Raw genomic sequence first — 21,099 nt, 5'->3', positions numbered from 1 at the left:
TTTGAGCTGCACAAAGAGAGAAGGTTTAAGAACACACATCAACCCTGCTGAGGTGAGTTGCGACCACAAGGATACAAACAAAAGGTACAAAATTCATCACCAAGCAGACGGGAGTCCCCACCCCCATGAGAACAGCTCGGAGTGCGCCACAAACAAACGGGCAGAGTTCAAAGGCCCTCCCACTACACTCCACAGGAGACCCTCTAAAAACTGGACCTACCTCCCCTACTATGGTGCCATGGCATTCTCCTGCCAGGCATAAAACTGTATATATTCTCTACCTGCAAATCTGAGCTCCCAGAAGTCCCCTCCACTCTCACTCTGAGATCTGGAGGCCTGTCCCCCAGGAGTCCAGATTCTTGGGTGATTTCTTGAGGGGTGTGGACAGGGCCTAAACTACAGCTAGTCAGTGCTGACTCTGGGGCACGGGAGCTAGGAGAGGACGGTTAGCTGAGAGGGAACAACACCAGAGCAGTACTTCCCTGAGGCACAGAGCATTAACCGTCTTTTAGCAGTAATATGGCCAGGCATAAAACTGCCTAAAACTGTATATATTCTCTATCTGCAACTCTGAGCTCCCAGCACTCCCCTCCACTTTCACTCTGACGTCTGGAAGCCTGTCTCTCAGGAGTCCAGATTCTTGGGTGATTTCTCGAGGGGTGTGGACAGTGCCTAAACTGCAGCTGGTCAGTGCTGACTCTAGGGCACGGGAGCGAGGAGAGGACAGTCGACTGAGAGGGAACCACACCAGAGCAACAGTTCCCTGAGGCTTGAAGCAGCAACCGTCTTCTCACAGATATTCTGAAGCCACACCCCTTGTCTCCCTGGGCAACCAGAGGAGGCCTGCAACCACCTGTGAATAAAGGATTTGCCTGAGGTGGTACTGACTCACAGTCCCGGGAAGTTCCTAGGGTGGAGCTGACCCAGAGGACAGCTTTACTGAGCCTACGATGCACCTGGCCCTCAGGGGATCATCAGCCTATAGACAAAAAAAGGCAGCAGGATATAACTGACAGGTAATCAAATACAAAACTACAGGAGCAAAGACAGGGCTTTGAAACACAAAACAGCTTGTCTTCTGCAGGGGAACTTAACAGGAACAGACAAAATCCCACAAAGTTGTTCTGTTCTGTACTGGCCTGTTTTGTTCTATTCTGTCAGTAACATCAATCAGGGGTGGGGCTGGATCTGAGTGAACACCCCCCAAACTTCATCAAGTGCCCAAGGCTGTAAGGCCTCAAAACCTCTTGCTAGATAGAGGCAGAGTGCAGAGGCTTGGCAGATATCCTTGCGATTCAGGCAGGGAAAACCCGTGGAGTATCTGTTCACTACAGGCAACTGGGTCAGCCAACTGCAGGGCTATCAGTGACTGGGTGTGACAGAGGTGCAAGGTGGGGAATGAGGCATCAACCTTCCCAGACTGATCTATTTGCTGGGTGGCTCCTCCTCACTCCATGCAACACTGCAGCAAGCCATATCAGAATAGTCACCAGACCCCTGTGATCTAGTGCCCAGTGACCTCTTAAACTCTCCCACCTGAGACAGGTACTGACTGAGACAATTTATTTGGACCTTTTGAACTGAGCCAATCACCTGAGGACTATTCAGGTGGTGCCCTGGGTGTGTGGTTGTAGGAAGGTTTGATATTTCTTTTCCAATTGTTGCCTGTGGTGTGCAGGGTGACTTAATTGCTGGTATTTCTCCACAGCAGATACTTCAACCCAGAGTAACTGTTTCACTAGGGTCAAACATAAAACAGCTGAAAACAAGACAGAACCACTTAGCCCCACCACACCAAACCAGGTCCCAGTTTCTCAGACCATAGCACTGTATGGGTCTTCGACAAAGCTCCAGGGGAAAAATCAAAGGGAGTAAAACAATCATGGGGTGGAATCAGCGGAAAAACTCTGGTAACATGAACAACCATAGTAGATCAACCTTCCCAAGGACACATATGGCAGATGTAATTGAAGATCCCATTCATAAACAACGGGCTGAGATGTCAGAAATTGAACTCAGAATTTGGATTGCAAACAAGATTAATAAAGTGGAGGAACATTTGGAATTACAAATTTGAGCAGCAATTCAAAAGTCGGAATTAGGAATTTGAGGAGAAATTAAAAAGTTGTCTCAAGAATTTAATGAATTTAAAGACAAAACCACCAAAGACTTAGACACACTGAAGCAAAAATTTGCAGCCCTCATAGATCTGAAAAATATAGTAGAATCCCTCAGTAACAGAGTGGAGCAAGCAGAAGAAAAGATTTCTGACATTGAAGACAAAGCCTATGAATGCTCTCGAACTCTCAAAGAGGAAGAGAAATGGAGAGCAAAAATGGATCATTCTTTCAGAGAGCTCTGGGACAATTTGAAGAAGGCTAATACCCGACTCATTGGAATCCCTGAAACTGATGAAGTGGCCTCACTAGGCACAGAGGCACTTCTCCATGAAATTATGAAAGAGAATTTTCCAGACATGCCTAGAGATTCTGAAATTAAGATAGCGTCAGAACCCCAGCACAACTCAACCCCAATAAGACATCACCCAGGCATAACATAATTAACTTCACTAAAGTTAATATGAAGGAGAAAATTCTCAAAGCAGCCAGGTGAAAGAAAGCCATTACCTACAAAGGGAAGAATATTTGAATGACTGCAGATCTCTCTGCTGAAACTTTTCAAGCCAGAAGAGGGTAGTCATCGACTTTTAATCTCCTAAAGCAAAATAACTTTCAACCTCAGATCCTGTATCCAGCTAAACTGAGATTCATTTAGGATGGAGAAATTAAATACTTTAATGACATTCATATGTTGAAGAAATTTGCATAACCAAACCAGCTCTTCAGGATATTCTCAGACCTATCCTCCATAATGACTAACCCAATCCTCTACCAAAAAAGTAAACTCACTCAGAAACTCTTGATCAAACTCCAACTTACACACTGGTGAAAAGATTAAAAATGTCCACTTGACTTTTAAAAACTCGAGACCCAAAATTTTACCTGACTTATCAATATTCTCCATTAATGTGAATGGCTTAAACTGTCCTCTAAAGAGGCATAGGTTAGCTGACTGGATATGAAAACTCAGGCCAGATATTTGATACATACAAGAGTCACATCTTACGTTAAAAGACAAATAGAGACTCAGGGTGAATGGATGGTCATCCATATTTCAGGAAAATGGTGATCAGAAAAAAGCAGGTGTTGCAATTTTATTTGCAGATACAATAGGCTTTAAACCAACAAAAGTAAGGAAGAATAAGAATGGTCACTTCATAGTTGTTAAGGGTAATACTCAATATGATGAGATTCCAATTATTAATATCTATGCACCCAACCAGAATGCACCTCAATCCTTAATTTATAAGAGAAACTCTAACAGACATGAGTAACTTGATTTCCTCCAGTGCCACAATAGTCAGAGATTTCAACAGTCCTTTGGTAGTGTTGGATTGATTCTCCAATAAGAAGCTGAGCAAAGAAATTTTAGATTTAAACCTAACCATCCAACATTTGGATTTAGCAGACATCTACAGAAATTTTCATCCCAACAAAACTGAATACACATACTTCTCATCAGCCCTCGGAACTTAATCCAAAATCGATCACATCTTAGGTCACAGGTCTAATCTCAGTAAATTTAAAGGAATAGCAATTATTCCTTGCATCTTCTCGGACCACCATGGAATAAAAGTTGAGCTGAGTAACAACAGGAATCTGCATTCTCATACAAAAACATGGAAGTTAAATAACCTTATGCTGAATGATACCTGGATCAGAGATGACATTAAGAAGGAAATTGCCAAATTTTTGAAACTAAATGACAATGAAGACACGAATTATCAGAACCTCTGGGTTACCACAAAGGCAGTCATAAAAGGGAAATTTATAGCACTGCAAGCCTTCCTCAAGGAGTGGAAAGAAAGGAAGTTAACAACTTAATGGGACATCTCAAGCAACTGGAAAAGGAACAATATTCCAACCCCAAACCCAGTAGAAAAAAAGAAATAACCAAAATTAGAGCAGAATTAAATGAAATTGAAAACAAAAGATTTATGCAACAGATCAATAGATCCAAAAGTTGGTTTTTTAAAAAGGTCAATACAATAGATAAACCTTTCCCCAACCTAACCAGAAAAAAAAAAGAGTAAAATCTCTAATCTCATCAATCAGAAACAACAGACGAAATAACAACAGATTCCTCAGAAATTCAAAAAATCATTAATGAATATTACAAGAAACTTTATTCTCAGAAATATGAAAATCTGAAGGAATTTGACCAATACTTAGAGCACTTCACCTTCAAAGGCTTAGCCAGAATCAAGTGGAAATGTTGAACAGGCCCATATCAAGTTCTGAAATAGCATCAAACATATAAATCCTCCCTAAAAAGAAAACCCCGGGACCAGATGGTTTCACGTCAGAATTCTACCAAACCTTTAAAGAGGAATTACTACCTTTATTACTCAACCTTTTTCAAAATGTAGAAAAAGAAGGAAGACTACCCACCACATTCTATGAAGCAAACATCACCCTGATACCCAAACCAGGAAAATACCCAACAAGAAAAGAAAATTATAGACCAATATCACCAATTAAAAGAGATGCAAAAATATTCAACAAGATCCTAACAAACAGAATCCAGCAACACCTTAAACAAATTATACATCATGTCCAAGTCGGTTTTATCCCAGGGTCTCAAGGCTTGTTCAATATTCATTAATCTATAAGTATAATTCATCACATAAACAAATTAAAAAACAAAGACCATATGATTCTCTCAATTGATGCAGAAAAAGCTTTGATAATATCCAGCATCCCTTCATGATCAGAACACTTAAGAAAACTGGTATAGAAGGGACATTTCTTAAACTGATAGAGGCCATCTAGAGCAAACCCACAGCCAAAATCTTAATGAATGGAGTTAAATTGAAATCATTTCCACTCAGATCAGGAACCAGACAAGGCTGCCCATGGTCTCCATTGCTCTTTAACATTGTAATGGAAGTTTTAGCCACTGCAATTAGGAAAGAAAAGGCGATCCAGTATCTATATAGGGTCAGAAGTGATCAACCTTTCACTATTCGCAGATGATATGATTGTATATCTGGAAAACACTAGGGATTCTACTACAATACTCACAGAAGTGATCAAGGAATACAGCAGTGTCTCAGGTTACAAAGTCAACATTCAAAAATCGGTACCCTTTATATATACCAACAATAGTCAAGTTGAGAAAGCAGTTAAGGACTCTATTCCATTCACAGTAGTGCCAAAGAAGATGAAATATTTGGGAGTTTATCTAACAAAGGACGTGAAAGATCTCTATAAAGAGAACTATGAAACTCTAAGTAAGAAATAGCTGAAAATGTTAACAAATGGAAAAACATACCATGCTCATGGCTGGGAAGAACAAACATCGTTAAAATGTCCATAATACCCATAGCAATATATATTTTTAACGCAATTCCTATTAAAGCTCCACTGTCATACTTTAAAGATCTTGAAAAAACAATACTTTGTTTTATATGGAATTAAAAAAAACCTTGAATAGCCAAGACATTACTCAGAAATAAAAACAAAGCAGGAGGAATCACGCTACCAGACCTTACACTACACTACAAATCGATAGTGATCAAAACAGCATGGTACTGGCACAAAAACAGAGAAGTAGATGTCTGGAACAGAATAGAGAACAAAGAGAAGAATCCAGCTACTTACTGTTACTTGATCTTTGACAAGCCAATTAAAAACATTCAGTGGGGAAATGATTCCCTATTTAACAAATGGTGCTGGGTGATTTGGCTGGCAACCTGCAGAAGACTGAAACTGGACCCACACCTTTCACCATTAACTAAGATAGACTCTCACTGGATTAAAGATTTAAATTTAAGACATGAAACTATAAAAATACTAGAAGAGAGTGTAGGGAAAACCCTTGAAGAAATCGGCCTGGGCGAGTATTTTATGAGGAGGACCCCCGGGCAATTGAAGCAGCTTCAAAAATACACTATTGGGACTTGATCAAACTAAAAAGCTTCTGCACAGCCAAGAACACAGTAAGTAAAGCAAGCAAACAGTCCTCAGAATGGGAAAAGATATTTGCAGGTTATGTCTCTAACAAAGGTTTAATAACCAGAGTCCATAGAGAACTCAAACGTATAAGCAAGAAAAGAACAAGTGATCCCATCGCAGGCTGGGCAAGGGAGTTATGATCAACTTCTCTGAAGAAGACAGGTGCACAGCCTACAGACATATGAAAAAATGCCCATCATCTTTAATCATCAGAGAAATGCAAATCAAAACTCCCTGGAGATACCATCTAACTCCAGTAAGATTAGCCCATATCACAAAATCCCAAGAACAGAGATGTTGGCGTGGATGTGGAGAAAAGGGAACACTTCTCCACTGCTGGTGCAAATGCAAATTAATATATTCCTTTTGGAAAGATGTTTGGAGAACACTTAGAGGACGGAGGGAGGGGGTTGGGGCCTTGGTGTGTGTCACACTTTATGGGGGCAAGACATGATAGCAAGAGGGACTTTACCTAACAATTGCAATCAGTGTAACCTGGCTTATTGTACCCTCAATGAATCCCCAACAATAAAAAAAAAAGAAAAAAATAATAAAAATGGATCTGCCATTCAATCCTATAGTTCCTGTACTAGGTATATACCCAGAATACCAAAAATCACATTATAACAAAGATATTTGTACCAAAATGTTTATTGCAGCCCAATTCACAATTGCTAAGTCATGGAAAAATCCCAAGTGCCCATCGATCCACGAATGGATTAATAATCTGTGGTATATGTACACCATAGAATATTATGGAGCCTTAAAGAAAGATGGAGACCTAACCTTTTTCATGTTTACATGAATGGAGCTGGAATATATTCTTCTTAGTAAAGTATCTCAAGAATGGAAGAAAAAGCATCCCATGTACTCAGCCCTACTATGTAACTAATTTGTGGCTTTCATATGAAAGCTATAATCCAGTTATAAGCTAAGAATATGGGGAAGATGGAGAGGGAGTGGAGGGAGTGGGGACAATGGGCAGAGGGAGGGTGATTGGTGGGATTACACCTGCGGTGCATCTAACAACGGTACATGTGAAACTTAGTAAATGTAGAATATAATTGGCTTAACATAATAACTAGAAAAATGCCAGGAAGGGTTTGTTAACCTGTGTGATGAAAATGTGTCAAACTGTTTATAAAACCAGTGTATGGTGCCCCATGATCGCCTTAATGTGCATAGCTATGATTTAATATCAATTAAAAAAATAAATCTAAAATTTCTTTGCTTAGCTGCATTTTGGAGGATCTATCCAGCACTGCTAAAGGGGTGTTAAAATCTCCAACTACTATGGAACTGGAGGAAATTAAGTTGCTCATGTCTGTTACAGTCTCTCTTATAAATTGAGGTGCATTCTGGTTGGGTGCATAAATATTAATAATTAATAAATAATCTCATCCTACTATTACCTTTAACAAATATGAAGTGTCGATTCTTATCCTTCCTTATTTTAGTTGATTTAAAATCTTTTGTATCTGCAAATGGGATTGCAATGCCTGCTTTTTTCTGCTTTCCATTTGCCTGGAATATGGATTACCATCCATTCTCCTTGAGTCCATATTTGTCTTTTAAGTAAGATGAGATTCTTGTATGCAGCAGATATCTGGCTTGAGTTTTTCTATCTAGTCAGCCAACCTGTGCCTCTTTAAAGGACAATTTTAACCATTCACATTAATTGAGAATATTGACAAGCCTTTTGAGAGTCCGGTGGACATTTTTAATTCTTTTGCAACTGTGGAAGTTGGAATTTGATCAAAAGTTTCTGGGTGGGTTTACTTTTGTGGTGGAGGATTACGCTGGTCTTCATGGATATGTCTGAGAATATCCCGGAAAGCTGGTTTAGTTATGGCAAATTTCTTCAATGTGTGAATGTCATTAAAGTATTTAATTTCTCCATCATAAATGAAACTCATTTTAGCTGAGTACAGGATCCTGGGTTGAAAATTATTTTGTTTTGGGAGATTAAAAGTCGATTATCATCCTCTTCTATCTTGAAAGGTTTCAGCAGAGAGATCTGCAGTTATTCTAATATTCTTCCCCTTGTAGGTGATGGTTTTCTTTTGTCTGGCTGCTTTCAGAATTTTCTCCTTCGTATTAACTTTAGTGAAATTGATTATGATGTGTCTGGGGGATGTCTTATTTGGGTTGAGTCGTGCTGCAGTTCTGAAACTGTCTGCTATCTGAATTTCAGAATCTCTTGGCATCTTTGGAAAGTTCTTTCATAATCTCATGAAGAAGAGACTCTGTGCCTTGTGAAGCCACTTCATCACTTTCAGGGATCCCTATAAGATGAATATTGGTTTCCTTCAAATTATCCCAGACCTCTCTGAGAGAGTGATCTGTTTTTGCCCTCCATTTCTCTTCCTCTTTGGGAGTTTGGGAGCATTCGAAAGCTTTGTCTTCAATGTCAGAAATCCTTTCTTCTGTTTGTTCCATTCTGTTACTGAGGGATTGTACTGTGTTTCTCAGATCTTTGAGCACTACAACTTCTTGTCTCAATGTGTCAAAATCTTTGGTCATTTGGTCTTTGAATTCATTGAATTCTTGAGACATCTTTTGGGTTACTGCTTTGAATTCTAATTCGATCTTATTTGCTATTCAGATTCTGAATTCGATTTCTGACATCTCAGCCATTTGTTTGTGCATGGGATCTTGTGCTGTTTCTGCCCCATTGTTCCTTCGGGGAGTTGGTCTACTCTGATTATTGATATTGCCAGAGTTTTTCTACTGATTTTGCCTCATGATTGTTTTTCACCATTGCCTCTGGGCATCCTTAGAGTTGGGGAGGTGTCTCTCGATGATTAGATCCCATTGGGATCACTCTATTGTTGCTGGATCTTTGTAGTGAGTGACCCTGTGTAGCTACTCTGGGGCTGCCCCAGCCAGGGAGTTTTGGTTGTGGGAGCAGCTCCAGAGTGTGGCAACAGGTTGGGGGGTGGAGCAGATCCAACAACAGGTTGGGGGGTGGTGCTCATGGCTCTGGGATTGCCTGGCCCTGGTGTCTTTGGCACAGAGAGCCCAAGGCTCCAGCATTCTGTGGCCAGGAGAAGGGCTCTGTACAGAGGCAGGGAGGACTCTGGAGTGCACACGGCTACCAGAGTCCCTGGCCAGATGAGCAGGCTGGTGTGGAGACAGGGAGGGTATGGGAGGAAGGATGCAAGGTTGAGTGGCTCTCGGAGTTCCTGATCAGGGCAAGTGGAGGCCCATCGGACGTGGGTCACAGGTCACGTATCACAGAATTCCACTCATATGGAATTCCAGGTGGGTGCGGGTCGTGGGTCACAGAGCCATCTGTATGGAGGTCTGGGTGGGCACAGGTTAAGGGGCACAGGTCGCAGTGCCACTCGCACAGATGTCCGGGTGGCCGCAGGTCATGGGTCATGGGTCTAGTCATACATAGGTCCAGGAGGGTGTGGGGTGCAAGGCCGTGTGGCTGCCAGTGGAGATCCTGGTGGGGGAGCGCTCAGCATGGCCTCCAGAGTCTCTTTCTGGGGGGCGGTGGGACCAGCAGACAAGTAGTGGGGGGCACTGCTCAAGAACCTCCTCCCTTAGTCTCAGCAGGGCATAGGCTTCTGGTTCATCAGGTAAGGGGGAAGGGCATACTGGACATTCAGAATGGCAGGGAAGATCTTAGTTCAATATTTATGCCTAGCAAGAAAGTGTTCAGAGTCATGGGGAGGTCCTCTGAGGAATTAGTCCTCACTTCCCACATCACTTACCTGTGGGGTGAGGCAAGAGGTCCACAGTTCACCACTTGTCTGTAGAAAACCCACAGGAGCAAACAAAGAGAGAAAAGAAAGGAGACAGAAAAACAAAGAAAAAACACAGCTTTCTTGGGGGAGGGGATGGACCTGAAGCTTGGTTTCTTGGAGTTGCAGCTTGCCTTAGCAGAGGTGAACTGCAGTTATCTTCTCTCTCTCAGCTGGGCTCCCAGTCTTCAGCTTAATTGAGCTATTTCTGGACATTATCTTTCCTTTTGGACAGGACCCTCCCTCAGAAGCTGCCCATCTTGCCCTTTCCCCAAGAATATTCATTTCTAACAATTTTGCTGGAGTTGCTGATAGTGCTGGTTTGGGGAATCACACTTGGAGAACCAATGCTCTTCTACCAGATGATCATCTGGATCATATTCTTTCAGATCAATAATTATCACAGGCAGATCTAGGGAGGTAACTAATTCTGCAAGAATTGTTGCAAATCCCTTTGCTGTGCCAGTTTGGGAACCATAGAAAATCCCTTCCGAGGGAGGGTCCTGTCCAAAAGGAAAGATAATGTCCAGAAACAGCCCAGACACAAAGATTTCCTTCTTTTGAAGGAAAATATAACCATTTGTCATCAAATCTCAACTGCTTTTGGAACAGATTTCTCCCGTGAATTCCTGTCCAGCTTTTTGATAACAATCTGGATACAAATCCAAAGACTAATGCCAAAGGCAAAGACCAAATAAATGTAAAACCTATTTATCCATAACAATATTAAAGATGAGGAGAGGTCCCACATATCCAAAGAATTCTGCTCAGGCTGTCTGGAATCTGTGAGCTCAGGCAATCCACCAGCCTTGGCCTCCCAAGGGCTGGGATTACAGGCATGAGCCACAGCACCCAGCCTCCATGCCCATCCTTCTCAGAGCTCCAGCCCTGTGGGCTGACAGAAGATTAGGACCTTGGACCTGGAAATCCAGCTGATCCCCGCGGGTATCTCCTTAGGTGTTAATTTTACTACGTACATATGCTCTATCCATATTGAAACTCTCTTCATTTTCTTGAAATGATGGTGCTCTTTCATAGTCTGTGCCTGCCTCCACCCAAGGCTGCAAGTGACACCTGAAGTCTCTACTGATGTTTTTTCCTGATGCTGAGGAGCAAGTTTCAAGGACAGCAGTACTTCAGCTCTACTGCAGCCAGAAGTACTGTGCATACATAGAAAACTCATGTTCTAACACCACTAACACTACCTCTGCATGTCCAGGCTAAACTGGGTTCTTTGGAACCCTTCACATCCAGAAGCCACAGGGAGTACGAGATGCTCCTCTCTCCTTCTGTGCTATATTCTGTTAGCTGGGTGTCAAGGCAACATGCCTTTTTTCCCCCATCTCTAATGTGTTAGAGTTGTTCAAATGTAGATTTCATGACCTCAGAGATATATTAAATAAGTAGATATCATAAGGGTCTTGTTTCACTCTTTTGCATGTGGCTATCCAGTTTTCCCAGCACCGCTTGTTGAATAAGGCTTCATTTCCCAGCATGCACTATTGTCTGCTTTGTCAAAAATCAGTTGGCTGTAGGTAGATGGTTTTATATCCTGTTCCATTGGTCTACGTCTTTATTCTTGTGCCAATGCTGTGCTGTTTTTTCTTAATATAGCCTTGTAGTAAAGGTAGAAATCTGATAGCATGATGCCTCCACAGATTTGTTCTTTTTTCTTAAGATTGCTTTGACTACTTGGGCACTTTCCCAGTTCCAAATGAAGCATATAATTAATTTTCTAGATGTGTGAAATATGACATTGGTATTTTGATATGGATTGCATTGAATCTACAAATCACTTTGGGTAGAATGGCTATTTTATTTATTTATATATTTATTTATTTATTTTGAGATGGAGTCTCACTACATCACCCTTGGTAGAGTGCCATGGTGTCACAGTTCACAGCAACCTCAAACTCTCGGGCTTAAGTGATTCTCTTGCCTCAACCTCCCACGTAGCTGGGACTACAGGCACCTGCCACAATGCCCGGCTATTTTGTTGTTGTTGCAGTTGCCATTGTTGTTTAGCAGGCCCAGGCTGGGTTTAAAGCCACCAGCTCCAGTATATGTGGCTGACACCCTAACCACTGAGTTATGGATGCCAAGCCAGTATGGCCATTTTAATTATGTTGATTCTACTGATCCATGAGCAAGATATATTTTTCCATTTGTTTATATCTTCTACAATTTCTTTCCTCTGAATTTTATAGTTCTCCTTACAGAGATCTTTCACCTCCTTAGTTTAGTATGTTCCTAGAAATTTTATTTTCTTTGTAGCTATTGTGAATGGTATTGATTTGACTTTCATAGCTTGACCATTATTAGTGTATAGAAATGCTACTGATTTATGTACATTGATGTTGAGGCTTTGATGAATTTATTTATCAATTCCAGGAATCTCTTAGTGGAATCTTTGGGGTTTTCTAGAAACAAGATGATGTCATCAACAAAAGCAATAGTCTGACCTCCTTTCCTGACTTGGATCCTTTATTTCTTTTTCTCTCCTGACTGTTCTGACTAGGACTTCCAGCACTATTTAAAAAAAAAAATAGATATAAGAGTCCAAGATGTCACAACAATCATTTGTTTAATTATTTTTGTTTCAGTTTTATTGGGTGTGGAAAAAATAATAATATCAACTTATTGTGGGCCATCTGTACACCAACTTCTGATCCAGCACTGCTATAGTATTTCTTTTTTTTTTTTTTTATTGTTGGGGATTCATTGAGGGTACAAAAGCCAGGTTACACTGATTACAATTGTTAGGTAAAGTCCCTCTTGCAATCATGTCTTGCCCCCATAAAGTGTGACACACACCAAGGCCCCACCCCCCTCCCTCTTTCTGTTTCCCCCCCATAACCATAATTGTCATTAATGGTCCTCATATCAAAATTGAGTACATAGGATTCATGAGTCTCCATTCTTGTGATGCTTTACTAAGAATAATGTCTTCCACGTCCATCCAGGTTAATACGAAGGATGTAAAGTCTCCATTTTTATTAATGCCTGAATAGTATTCCATGGTATACATATACCATAGCTTGTTAATCCATTTCTGGGTTGGTGGGCATTTAGGCTCTTTCCACATTTTGGCGATTGTAAATTGAGCTGCAATGAACAGTCTAGTACAAGTGACCTTATGATAAAAGGATTTTTTTCCTTTGGGTAGATGCCCAGTAATGGGATTGCAGAATCAAATGGGAGGTCTAGCTTGAGTGCTTTGAGGTTTCTCCATACTTCCTTTCAGAAAGGTTGTACTAGTTTGCAGTCCCACCAGCAGTGTAAAAGTGTTCCCTTCTCTCCACATCCACGCCAGCATCTGCAGTTTTGAGATTTTGTGATGTGGGCCATTCTCACTGGGGTTAGATGATATCTCAGGATTGTTTTGATTTGCATTTCTCTAATATATAGAGATGATGAACATTTTTTCATGTGTTTGTTAGCCATTCGTCTGTCGTCTTTAGAGAAACTTCTATTCATGTCTCTTGCCCATTGATATACGGGATTGTTGGCTTTTTTCATGTGGATTAATTTGAGTTCTCTATAGATCCTAGTTATCAAGCTTTTGTCTGATTGAAAATATGCAAATATCCTTTCCCATTGTGTAGGTTGTCTCTTTGCTTTGGTTATTGTCTCCTTAGCTGTACAGAAGCTTTTCAGTTTAATGAAGTCCCATTTGTTTATTTTTGTTGTTGTTGCAATTGCCATGGCAGTCTTCTTCATGAAGTCTTTCCCCAGTCCAATATCTTCCAGTGTTTTTCCTATGCTTTCTTTGAGGATTTTTATTGTTTCATGCCTCAAATTTAAGTCCTTTATCCATCTTGAATCAATTTTTGTGAGTGGGGAAAGGTGTGGGTCCAGTTTCAGTCTTTTACATGTAGACATCCAATTCTCCCAACACCATTTATTGAATAGGGAGTCTTTCCTCCAAGGTATGTTCTTGTTTGGTTTATCAAAGATTAGGTGGTTGTAAAATGTTAGTTTCGTTTCTTGGTTTTCAATTTGATTCCAAGTGTCTATGTCTCTGTTTTTGTGCCAATACCATGCTGTCTTGAGCACTATGGCTTTGTAGTATGGACTAAAATCTGGTATGCTGATGCCCCCAGCTTTATTTTTGTTACAGAGAACTGACTTAGCTGTACGGGTTTTTTCTCGGTTCCATACAAAACGCAGAATCATTTTTTCCAAATCTTGAAAGTATGATGTTGATATTTTAATAGGAATGGCATTGAATAGGTAGATTGCTTTGGGAATTATAGACATTTTAACAATGTTGATTCTTCCCATCCATGAGCATGGTATGTTCTTCCATTTGTTAATATCCTCTGCTATTTCCTTTCTGAGGATTTCATAGTTTTCTTTATAGAGGTCCTTCACCTCCTTCGTTAGGTATATTCCTAGGTATTTCATTTTCTTTGAGACTATGGTGAAGGGAGTTGTGTCCTTAATTAGCTTCTCATCTTGACTGTTATTGGTGTACACAAAGGCTACTGACTTGTGGACATTGATTTTATATCCTGAAACATTACTGTATTTTTTGATGACTTCTAGGAGTCTTGTGGTTGAGTCTTTGGGGTTCTCTAAGTATAAGATCATGTCTTCAGCAAAGAGGGAGAGTTTGACCTCCTCTGCTCCCATTTGGACTTCCTTTATTTCCTGGTCTTGCCTAATTGTATTGGCTAGAACTTCCAGCACTACGTTGAATAGTAAAGGTGACAGAGGACAACATTGTCTAGTTCCAGTTCTAAGAGGAAAAGCTTTCAGTTTTACTCCATTCAGTAAAATATTGACTGTGGGTTTGTCATAGATAGCTTCAATCAGTTTTAGAAATGTGCCACCTATGCCTATACTCTTCACTGTTCTCATTAGAAAAGGATGCTGGGGGCGGCACCTGTGGCTCAGTGAGTAGGGCGCCGGCCCCATATGCCGAGGGTGGCGGGTTCAAACCCAGCCCCGGCCAAACTGCAACAAAAAATAGCCGGGCGTTGTGGCGGGCGCCTGTAGTCCCAGCTGCTTGGGAGGCTGAGGCAAGAGAATCGCGTAAGCCCAAGAGTTAGAGGTTGCTGTGAGCCGTGTGAGCCACGGCACTTTACCCAAGGGCAGTATAGTGAGACTCTGTCTATACAAAAAAAAAAAAAGGAAAGGATGCTGGATTTTATCAAATGCTTTTTCTGCATCTATTGAGAGGATCATATGATCTTTATTTTTGCCTCTGTTAATATGGTGGATAACGTTTATAGACTTGCGTATGTTAAACCAGCCTTGCATCCCTGGGATGAAGCCTACTTGATCATGATGAATGACTTTTTTCATGATAAGCTGTAGTCTATTGGCTAGGATTTTGTTGAGAATTTTTGAATCTATATTCATGAGTGAGACTGGTCTGAAATTCTCCTTTTTGTTTGGGTCTTTTCCTGGTTTTGGTATCAGGGTGATGTTTGCTTCATAGAATGTGTTGGGGAAGATTCCTTCTTCCTCAATTTTTTGGAATAATTTCTGCAGTACAGGAATAAGCTCTTCCTTGAAGGTTTGATAGAATTCCGGAGTGAAGCCATCTGGACCAGGGCATTTTTTGGTTGGAAGCTTTTTTATTGTTTCTTTGATCTCAGTGCTTGAAATTGGTCTGTTCAGGAGGTCTATTTCTTCCTGGCTGAGTCTAGGGAGAGGGTGTGATTCCAAATATTGATCCATTTCTTTCACATTGTCAAATTTCTGGGCATAGAATTTCTGGTATTATTCAGAGATGATCTCTTGTATCTCTGTGGGATCAGTTGTTATTTCCCCTTTATCATTTCTGATTGAGGTTACTAGAGATTTTACTTTTCTATTCCTCGTTAGTCTGGCCAATGGTTTATCTATTTTATTTATTTTTTCAAAAAACCAACTCCTTGTTTCATTAATTTTCTGAATGATTCTTTTGTTTTCAATTTCATTGATCTCTGACTTGATTTTGGATATTTCTTTTCTTCTACTGAGTTTAGGCTTAGATTGTTCTTCTTTTTCCAATTCCATAAGATCTCTTGTGAGATTGTTGATGTGCTCTCTTTCTGTTTTTCGAATGTAGGCATCTAAAGCGATGAATTTTCCTCTCAAAACTGCTTTTGCAGTATCCCACAGGTTTTGGTAGCTTGTGTCTTCATTGTTGTTATGCTCAAGGAAGTTAATGATTTCCTGTTTGATTTCTTCCTGCACCCATCTGTTATTCAACACAAGATTGTTTAATTTCCATGCCTTTGTGTGGGGTCGAGCATTTTTGTTAGAGCTGAGTTCCACCTTTAGTGCCTTATGGTCTGAGAAGATACAAGGTAAAATTTCAATTCTTTTGATTCTGTTGATATTTGTTTTGTGTCCCAGGATATGATCAATTTTGGAGAATGTTCCATGGGGTGATGAGAAGAATGTATATTCTTCATCTTTGGGATGGAGTGTTCTATATGCGTCTATCAAGCACAGTTGTTCTAGGGTCTCATTTAAGCCTCTTATATCCTTGTTTAATTTCTGTTTAGAGGATCTGTCCAGCTCTGTAAGAGGAGTGTTAAGGTCCCCTGTTATTATGGTATTATCAGATATCATATTGCTCAGACTGAGTAAGGTCTGTTTCAAGAATCTGGGAGCATTTAAATTGGGTGCATAAATATTTAGAATTGAAATGTCTTCTAGTTGTATTTTTCCCTTGACCAAAATAAAGTGACCATCTTTGTCTTTTTTGACTTTAGTTGCTTTAAATACACATGTATCTGAAAATAAGATTGCAACTCTTCTTTTCTTCTGAATTCCATTTGCCTGAAAAATTGTCTTCCAACCCTTGACTCAGAGCTTTAATTTGTCTTTTGAAGCCAGGTGTGTTTCTGGCAGACAGTAAATGGATGGCTTGTGTTTTTTAATCCAGTCAACCAATCTATGTCTCTTCAGTGGGGAATTCAAGCCATTAACATTTATTGAGATAATTGATAAGTGTGTTAGTATTCTATTCGTCTCATTTTGTGAGAGTCCATTGCTTCGTTTTATCTTTTGCATCAGTGTGGAGGTTAGGTTCTGTCCTTTAATTTCTGAGTTCTTACTTTGCTGCTGATCCATTGTGGTGGTCAGTGTGCAGAACAGGTTGAAGTATTTCCTGTAGAGCTTGTCTTGTTGTGGCAAATTTCCTCAATGTTTGTATATCCGTAAGTGATTTGATTTCTCCATCAATTTTGAAGCTTAGCTTAGTAGGGTACAGAATTCTGGGTGGAAATTGTTCTGTTTAAGTAGATTAAAGGTAGATGACAATTGTCTTCTTGCTTGGAAAGTTTCATTAGAGAAGTCTGCGGTCACTCTGATGGATTTGCCCCTGTAGGTCAACTGGTGCTTACTCCTTGCAGCTTGCAGAATCTTTTCTTTTGTCTTGACTTTGGACAGGTTCATCACAATTGTCTTGGAGAAGCTCGGTTAGAGTTGAGGCTACCTGGGGTCCGATATCCCTCTGAAAGCAGTGTGTCAGAATCTTTGGTGATATTTCGGAAATTTTCTTTTGTAATATTCTCTAGTATGGCTTCCATTCCTCTGTTGCATTCTTCTTCCCCTTGTGGAATTCCTATAACTCGTATGTTGGAACGCTTCATAAAGTCCCATAATTCTGACAGTGAACGTTCTGCTTTCTCTCTCTTCTTTTCTGCCTCTTTTACTATCTGAGTTATCTCAAAAACTTTGTCTTCTATCTCTGAAATTCTTTCTTCTGCATGGTCTAACCTGTTGCTGATACTTTCCATTGCATCTTTAAGTTCCCTAATTGACTGTTTCAGTTCCTTCAGCTCTGCTATATCCTTTTTATATTCTTCATATCGTTCATCTCTGATTTGATTCTGTTTTTGAATTTCCTTTTGGTTATTTTCCACTTTATTAGCAGTTTCCTTCATTGTTTCCATCATTTCTTTCAACATGTGTATTCTAAATTCCCTTTCTGTCATTCCTAACATTTCTTTATAGGTGGAATCCTCTGCAGTAGCTACCTCATGGTCCCTTGGCGGGGTTGTTCTGGACTGGTTCTTCATGTTGCCTGGAGTTTTGTGCTGATTCTTCCTCATGAGTGATTTCTTTTATCTGTTTCCTTGCCCTAATTTTCCTTTCACTTCCTCTTGCTCTTTAAGTTCTCGTGCCTGTGGAAGTTGCAGGCGGGTTTAGACGGATTGAACACACGCGACCACTTGCCGGTTTTCCACTGTTTTAGTCCTCCTCTTGGGATCCAGAAGTCTCTCGCTGACTCCCTGTATCCTCTCAGGGGTGATGATAGGCAGATCCCACCAGCCAGAGATGCCTTGAGTCCTATCTCCCCAGACTCACGGTGCCCAGATGCAAGGAAGCTGTTACTCGGCTGCCATCTTGCTCCGCCTCCGCTGCTATAGTATTTCTATGTGCACGACCAATTTGCATTTATAAACACATGAATCAAAAGTGTAATTACATTATGAAATACTGTATAATATTTTTGCTAATTGTTTCAAAAGAAAAAAAAAGGGTAATCACACAGTACATGGCAATCTAAGCATACCCCAGAGCAGGGTGTAAAGAACATTCTTGCTACCAACTGATGCTTTGTGTTGATACCATCTTTGAGTGAATCCAATAGTAATCATTGGTTATGTCTGTACTTTTTAAAGTAGGTTCATAATAAAAATAATTTGATAATTCTAAGTTCCAAAAAAAATCTTTTAATCTTTAAGAATGGTCAGTACAGGGTGGTGCCTGTGGCTCAACGGAATAGAGCGCCGGCCCCATATGCCAAAGGTGGTGGGTTCAAACCCAGCCCCGGCCAAAAACTGCAAAAAGAAAAAAAAAATGGTCAGTACATTACTTGAACTGTGAAGAGCTTTATCAAGGAGGTTTTTAGCAAAAACTGCTGTTTCTGGTTTTCCTTTTTATTTTTAATTTTTGTTTTATTTCTAATGATCAATCTCATCTGTAAGGCTCAGACAGAGGCTCTCTAAGGTTAAGCTAAAAGGTCAAGCTAAATTCCTAACACCACAATGTACTCAGAATCATTCCACCCTGTCTCCAAACACCTGAGATGGCTTCAAGCTACATTCGCTCTCTTTTGAGATTAATTCTATTCCAGAAGGCTCTTTGTATAAATGAGCCCCTGGCACCCACTCTTCTAGTCCTCCTCATTTGTAGGTTTGCCTTACCAAAACTTGAACTCAAACTGGAATCTCCACTATCCTGACTTTAAAAATGAAAAATAAGTGAGTAAGCAAGTGATTGACTGACAAGGAGCATTAATTCACCCAACAGTAGAAAAGACATTGTTTGTTTGCTCACTATATGATCTGGAGAAAAAGTATTCTCTCTTTCCAGGTGACAGAAGACAAATTTAAGTTAGAAAAAGATAAAGGGAAAACAAAATCTCCCAAGGAGAAGAAGTCTGCATCAAAGGTTGCCAAAGGAAAAGGAAAGGAACAGCCTGAGGCCAACACAACAGTGAAAAAGATCACGCAGTTAAAAAGGAGGGGAGAAGATGAAGACAGTAAATCTTACATTGGTCAGTAAGTTCTGCTCCTGCCTTTCACTTCCGGCTTCATGACCTGTCATGCAACTTCGGGAATCATTCCAACAGTGATGCTTCATCTTTCCCAGCCTTTTTACTCTTTAAAAACCATTATCAGGCTTAGCACCTGTAGCTCAGCAGCTAGGGTGCCGGCCACATACACCGGCGCTGGCGGGTTGGAACCAGGTCCAGGCCTATTAAACAACAATGACAACTACAACAACAACAAAAATAGCCGGGCATTGTGGCAGGTGCCTGTAGTCCCAGCTACTTGGGAGGCTGAGGCAAAAGAATAGCTTAAGCTCAAGCTCATAAACATATCCATTGAATAAATGAAGGAGTAAATGAATGCCAGTGTCCCACACATTCTCAGAACTTGAGCTGTGATGTGAACTGTGATGCCACAGCACTCCACTGAGGGTGACATAGTGAGACTCTGTCTCAAAAATAATAATAATAATAATAATAATAACAAAAATAAATAAAGAAAGAAAAAAACATTATCACTTTCTCCCCAGGACACTATAATAGCAAAACTATTTCTATTTGCAATTCATGTATGTTTTTAAACAAATATTTATTTAGCATCAAATATTTATTTAGCATATGTCTTGCTAGAACCATTTATGCAGTGCAAATAAGGGCTGAAATAGCCAGCTGATTGTGGTACCAAGGAGTTTACTATCTTATTGGGAACAAAGGAAAGTTAGGCACAATTATAAAGCAAAGTAAAAAGTGATAATTGTCAGAGTGAGATACACTGGTAAGAAAAGCCGACCCGGTAATTTGTGTCTCACAGAGTGCATAGATTCTTAACTCCAACATTTCCCAATATTATTTTGTCCAAGATACAGCAACTCAAATATTCTATTTGAATAAAATAGAATATTTGAATAAAATATTCAAATATTTTATTTTTGAGACAGAGTCTCACTGTGTTGCCCTGGGTAGAGTGCTATTGCATCATACCTCACAGCAACCTCAAACTCTTGGACTTGAGCAATCCTCTTGCCTTAGCCTTCCTAGTACCTGGGACTACAGGTGCCTGCCACAACACCCAGCTAGTTTTTCTCTTTTTAATAGAGACATGGTCTTACTCGTGCTCAGGCTGGTCTTGAACTCCTGAACTCAAGCAATCCACCTGCCTTGGCCTCCCAGAGTGCTAGGATTACAGGCTAGAATTTTCTTCTATTTTAGGTTATTAATATAATAATGGTTCACATAAGGCAGTTATTAGTAATTCATTGCTGCCTTCCTTTGAACCCAGAAGAAGAGATCTTCTATAATCTATATCATAATTTTGAGCATAGCAATGGGCTTTCACATCCTTTGCCAGTTGAGCTCCTGCATATATCTTTGCTCTAAATCCATGACACTTAGCAGCAATATTATTATGGATTCCATGGGTAATATCAGCATTGATTTGTTTAGTGATAGAAGAAAGATTATTACCTAAAGTTTAAAAGTTGTGCTTCTGGAGTGAAGGGCTCAACTACAACTTGGACTTTGCCTAGTGTAAGTAATGTAACCTAATCGTATATATATTAGGTTAATATATTAATTAACCTTATATTAATTTGTAAAAACAAAGTTTTGCCTCTGTTCCACTATTTGTAAATTGATCTTAATGGTCTATTATAAAATGTAATGTTTTCATGTACTATGAACTATCAATATTAAAATGACAATTATTCTCAACCTTCAGAATAACACTTTCCAAAGTAAACTCAGGTTTTAATATTAATAAAACAATAGA

General features: G+C 40.0%; 1 protein-coding gene across 1 annotated transcript in view; it reads left to right on the top strand.

The window, feature by feature from the left end:
* The window catches only part of SPAG17 (sperm associated antigen 17), a 300,150-nt gene that overhangs the window by 101,913 nt on the left and 177,138 nt on the right, over positions 1–21,099 (top strand). Inside the window, exon 5 of the mRNA XM_053591252.1 lies at positions 19,154–19,337. Coding sequence (XP_053447227.1) covers positions 19,154–19,337 — 184 coding nt within the window. The remainder of the gene's footprint in view (positions 1–19,153; positions 19,338–21,099) is intronic.

Source organism: Nycticebus coucang, chromosome 5 (assembly GCF_027406575.1).
Source record: "Nycticebus coucang isolate mNycCou1 chromosome 5, mNycCou1.pri, whole genome shotgun sequence".
NCBI lineage: Eukaryota > Metazoa > Chordata > Mammalia > Primates > Lorisidae > Nycticebus > Nycticebus coucang.
This window is presented reverse-complemented; position numbering and strand designations above follow the sequence as displayed.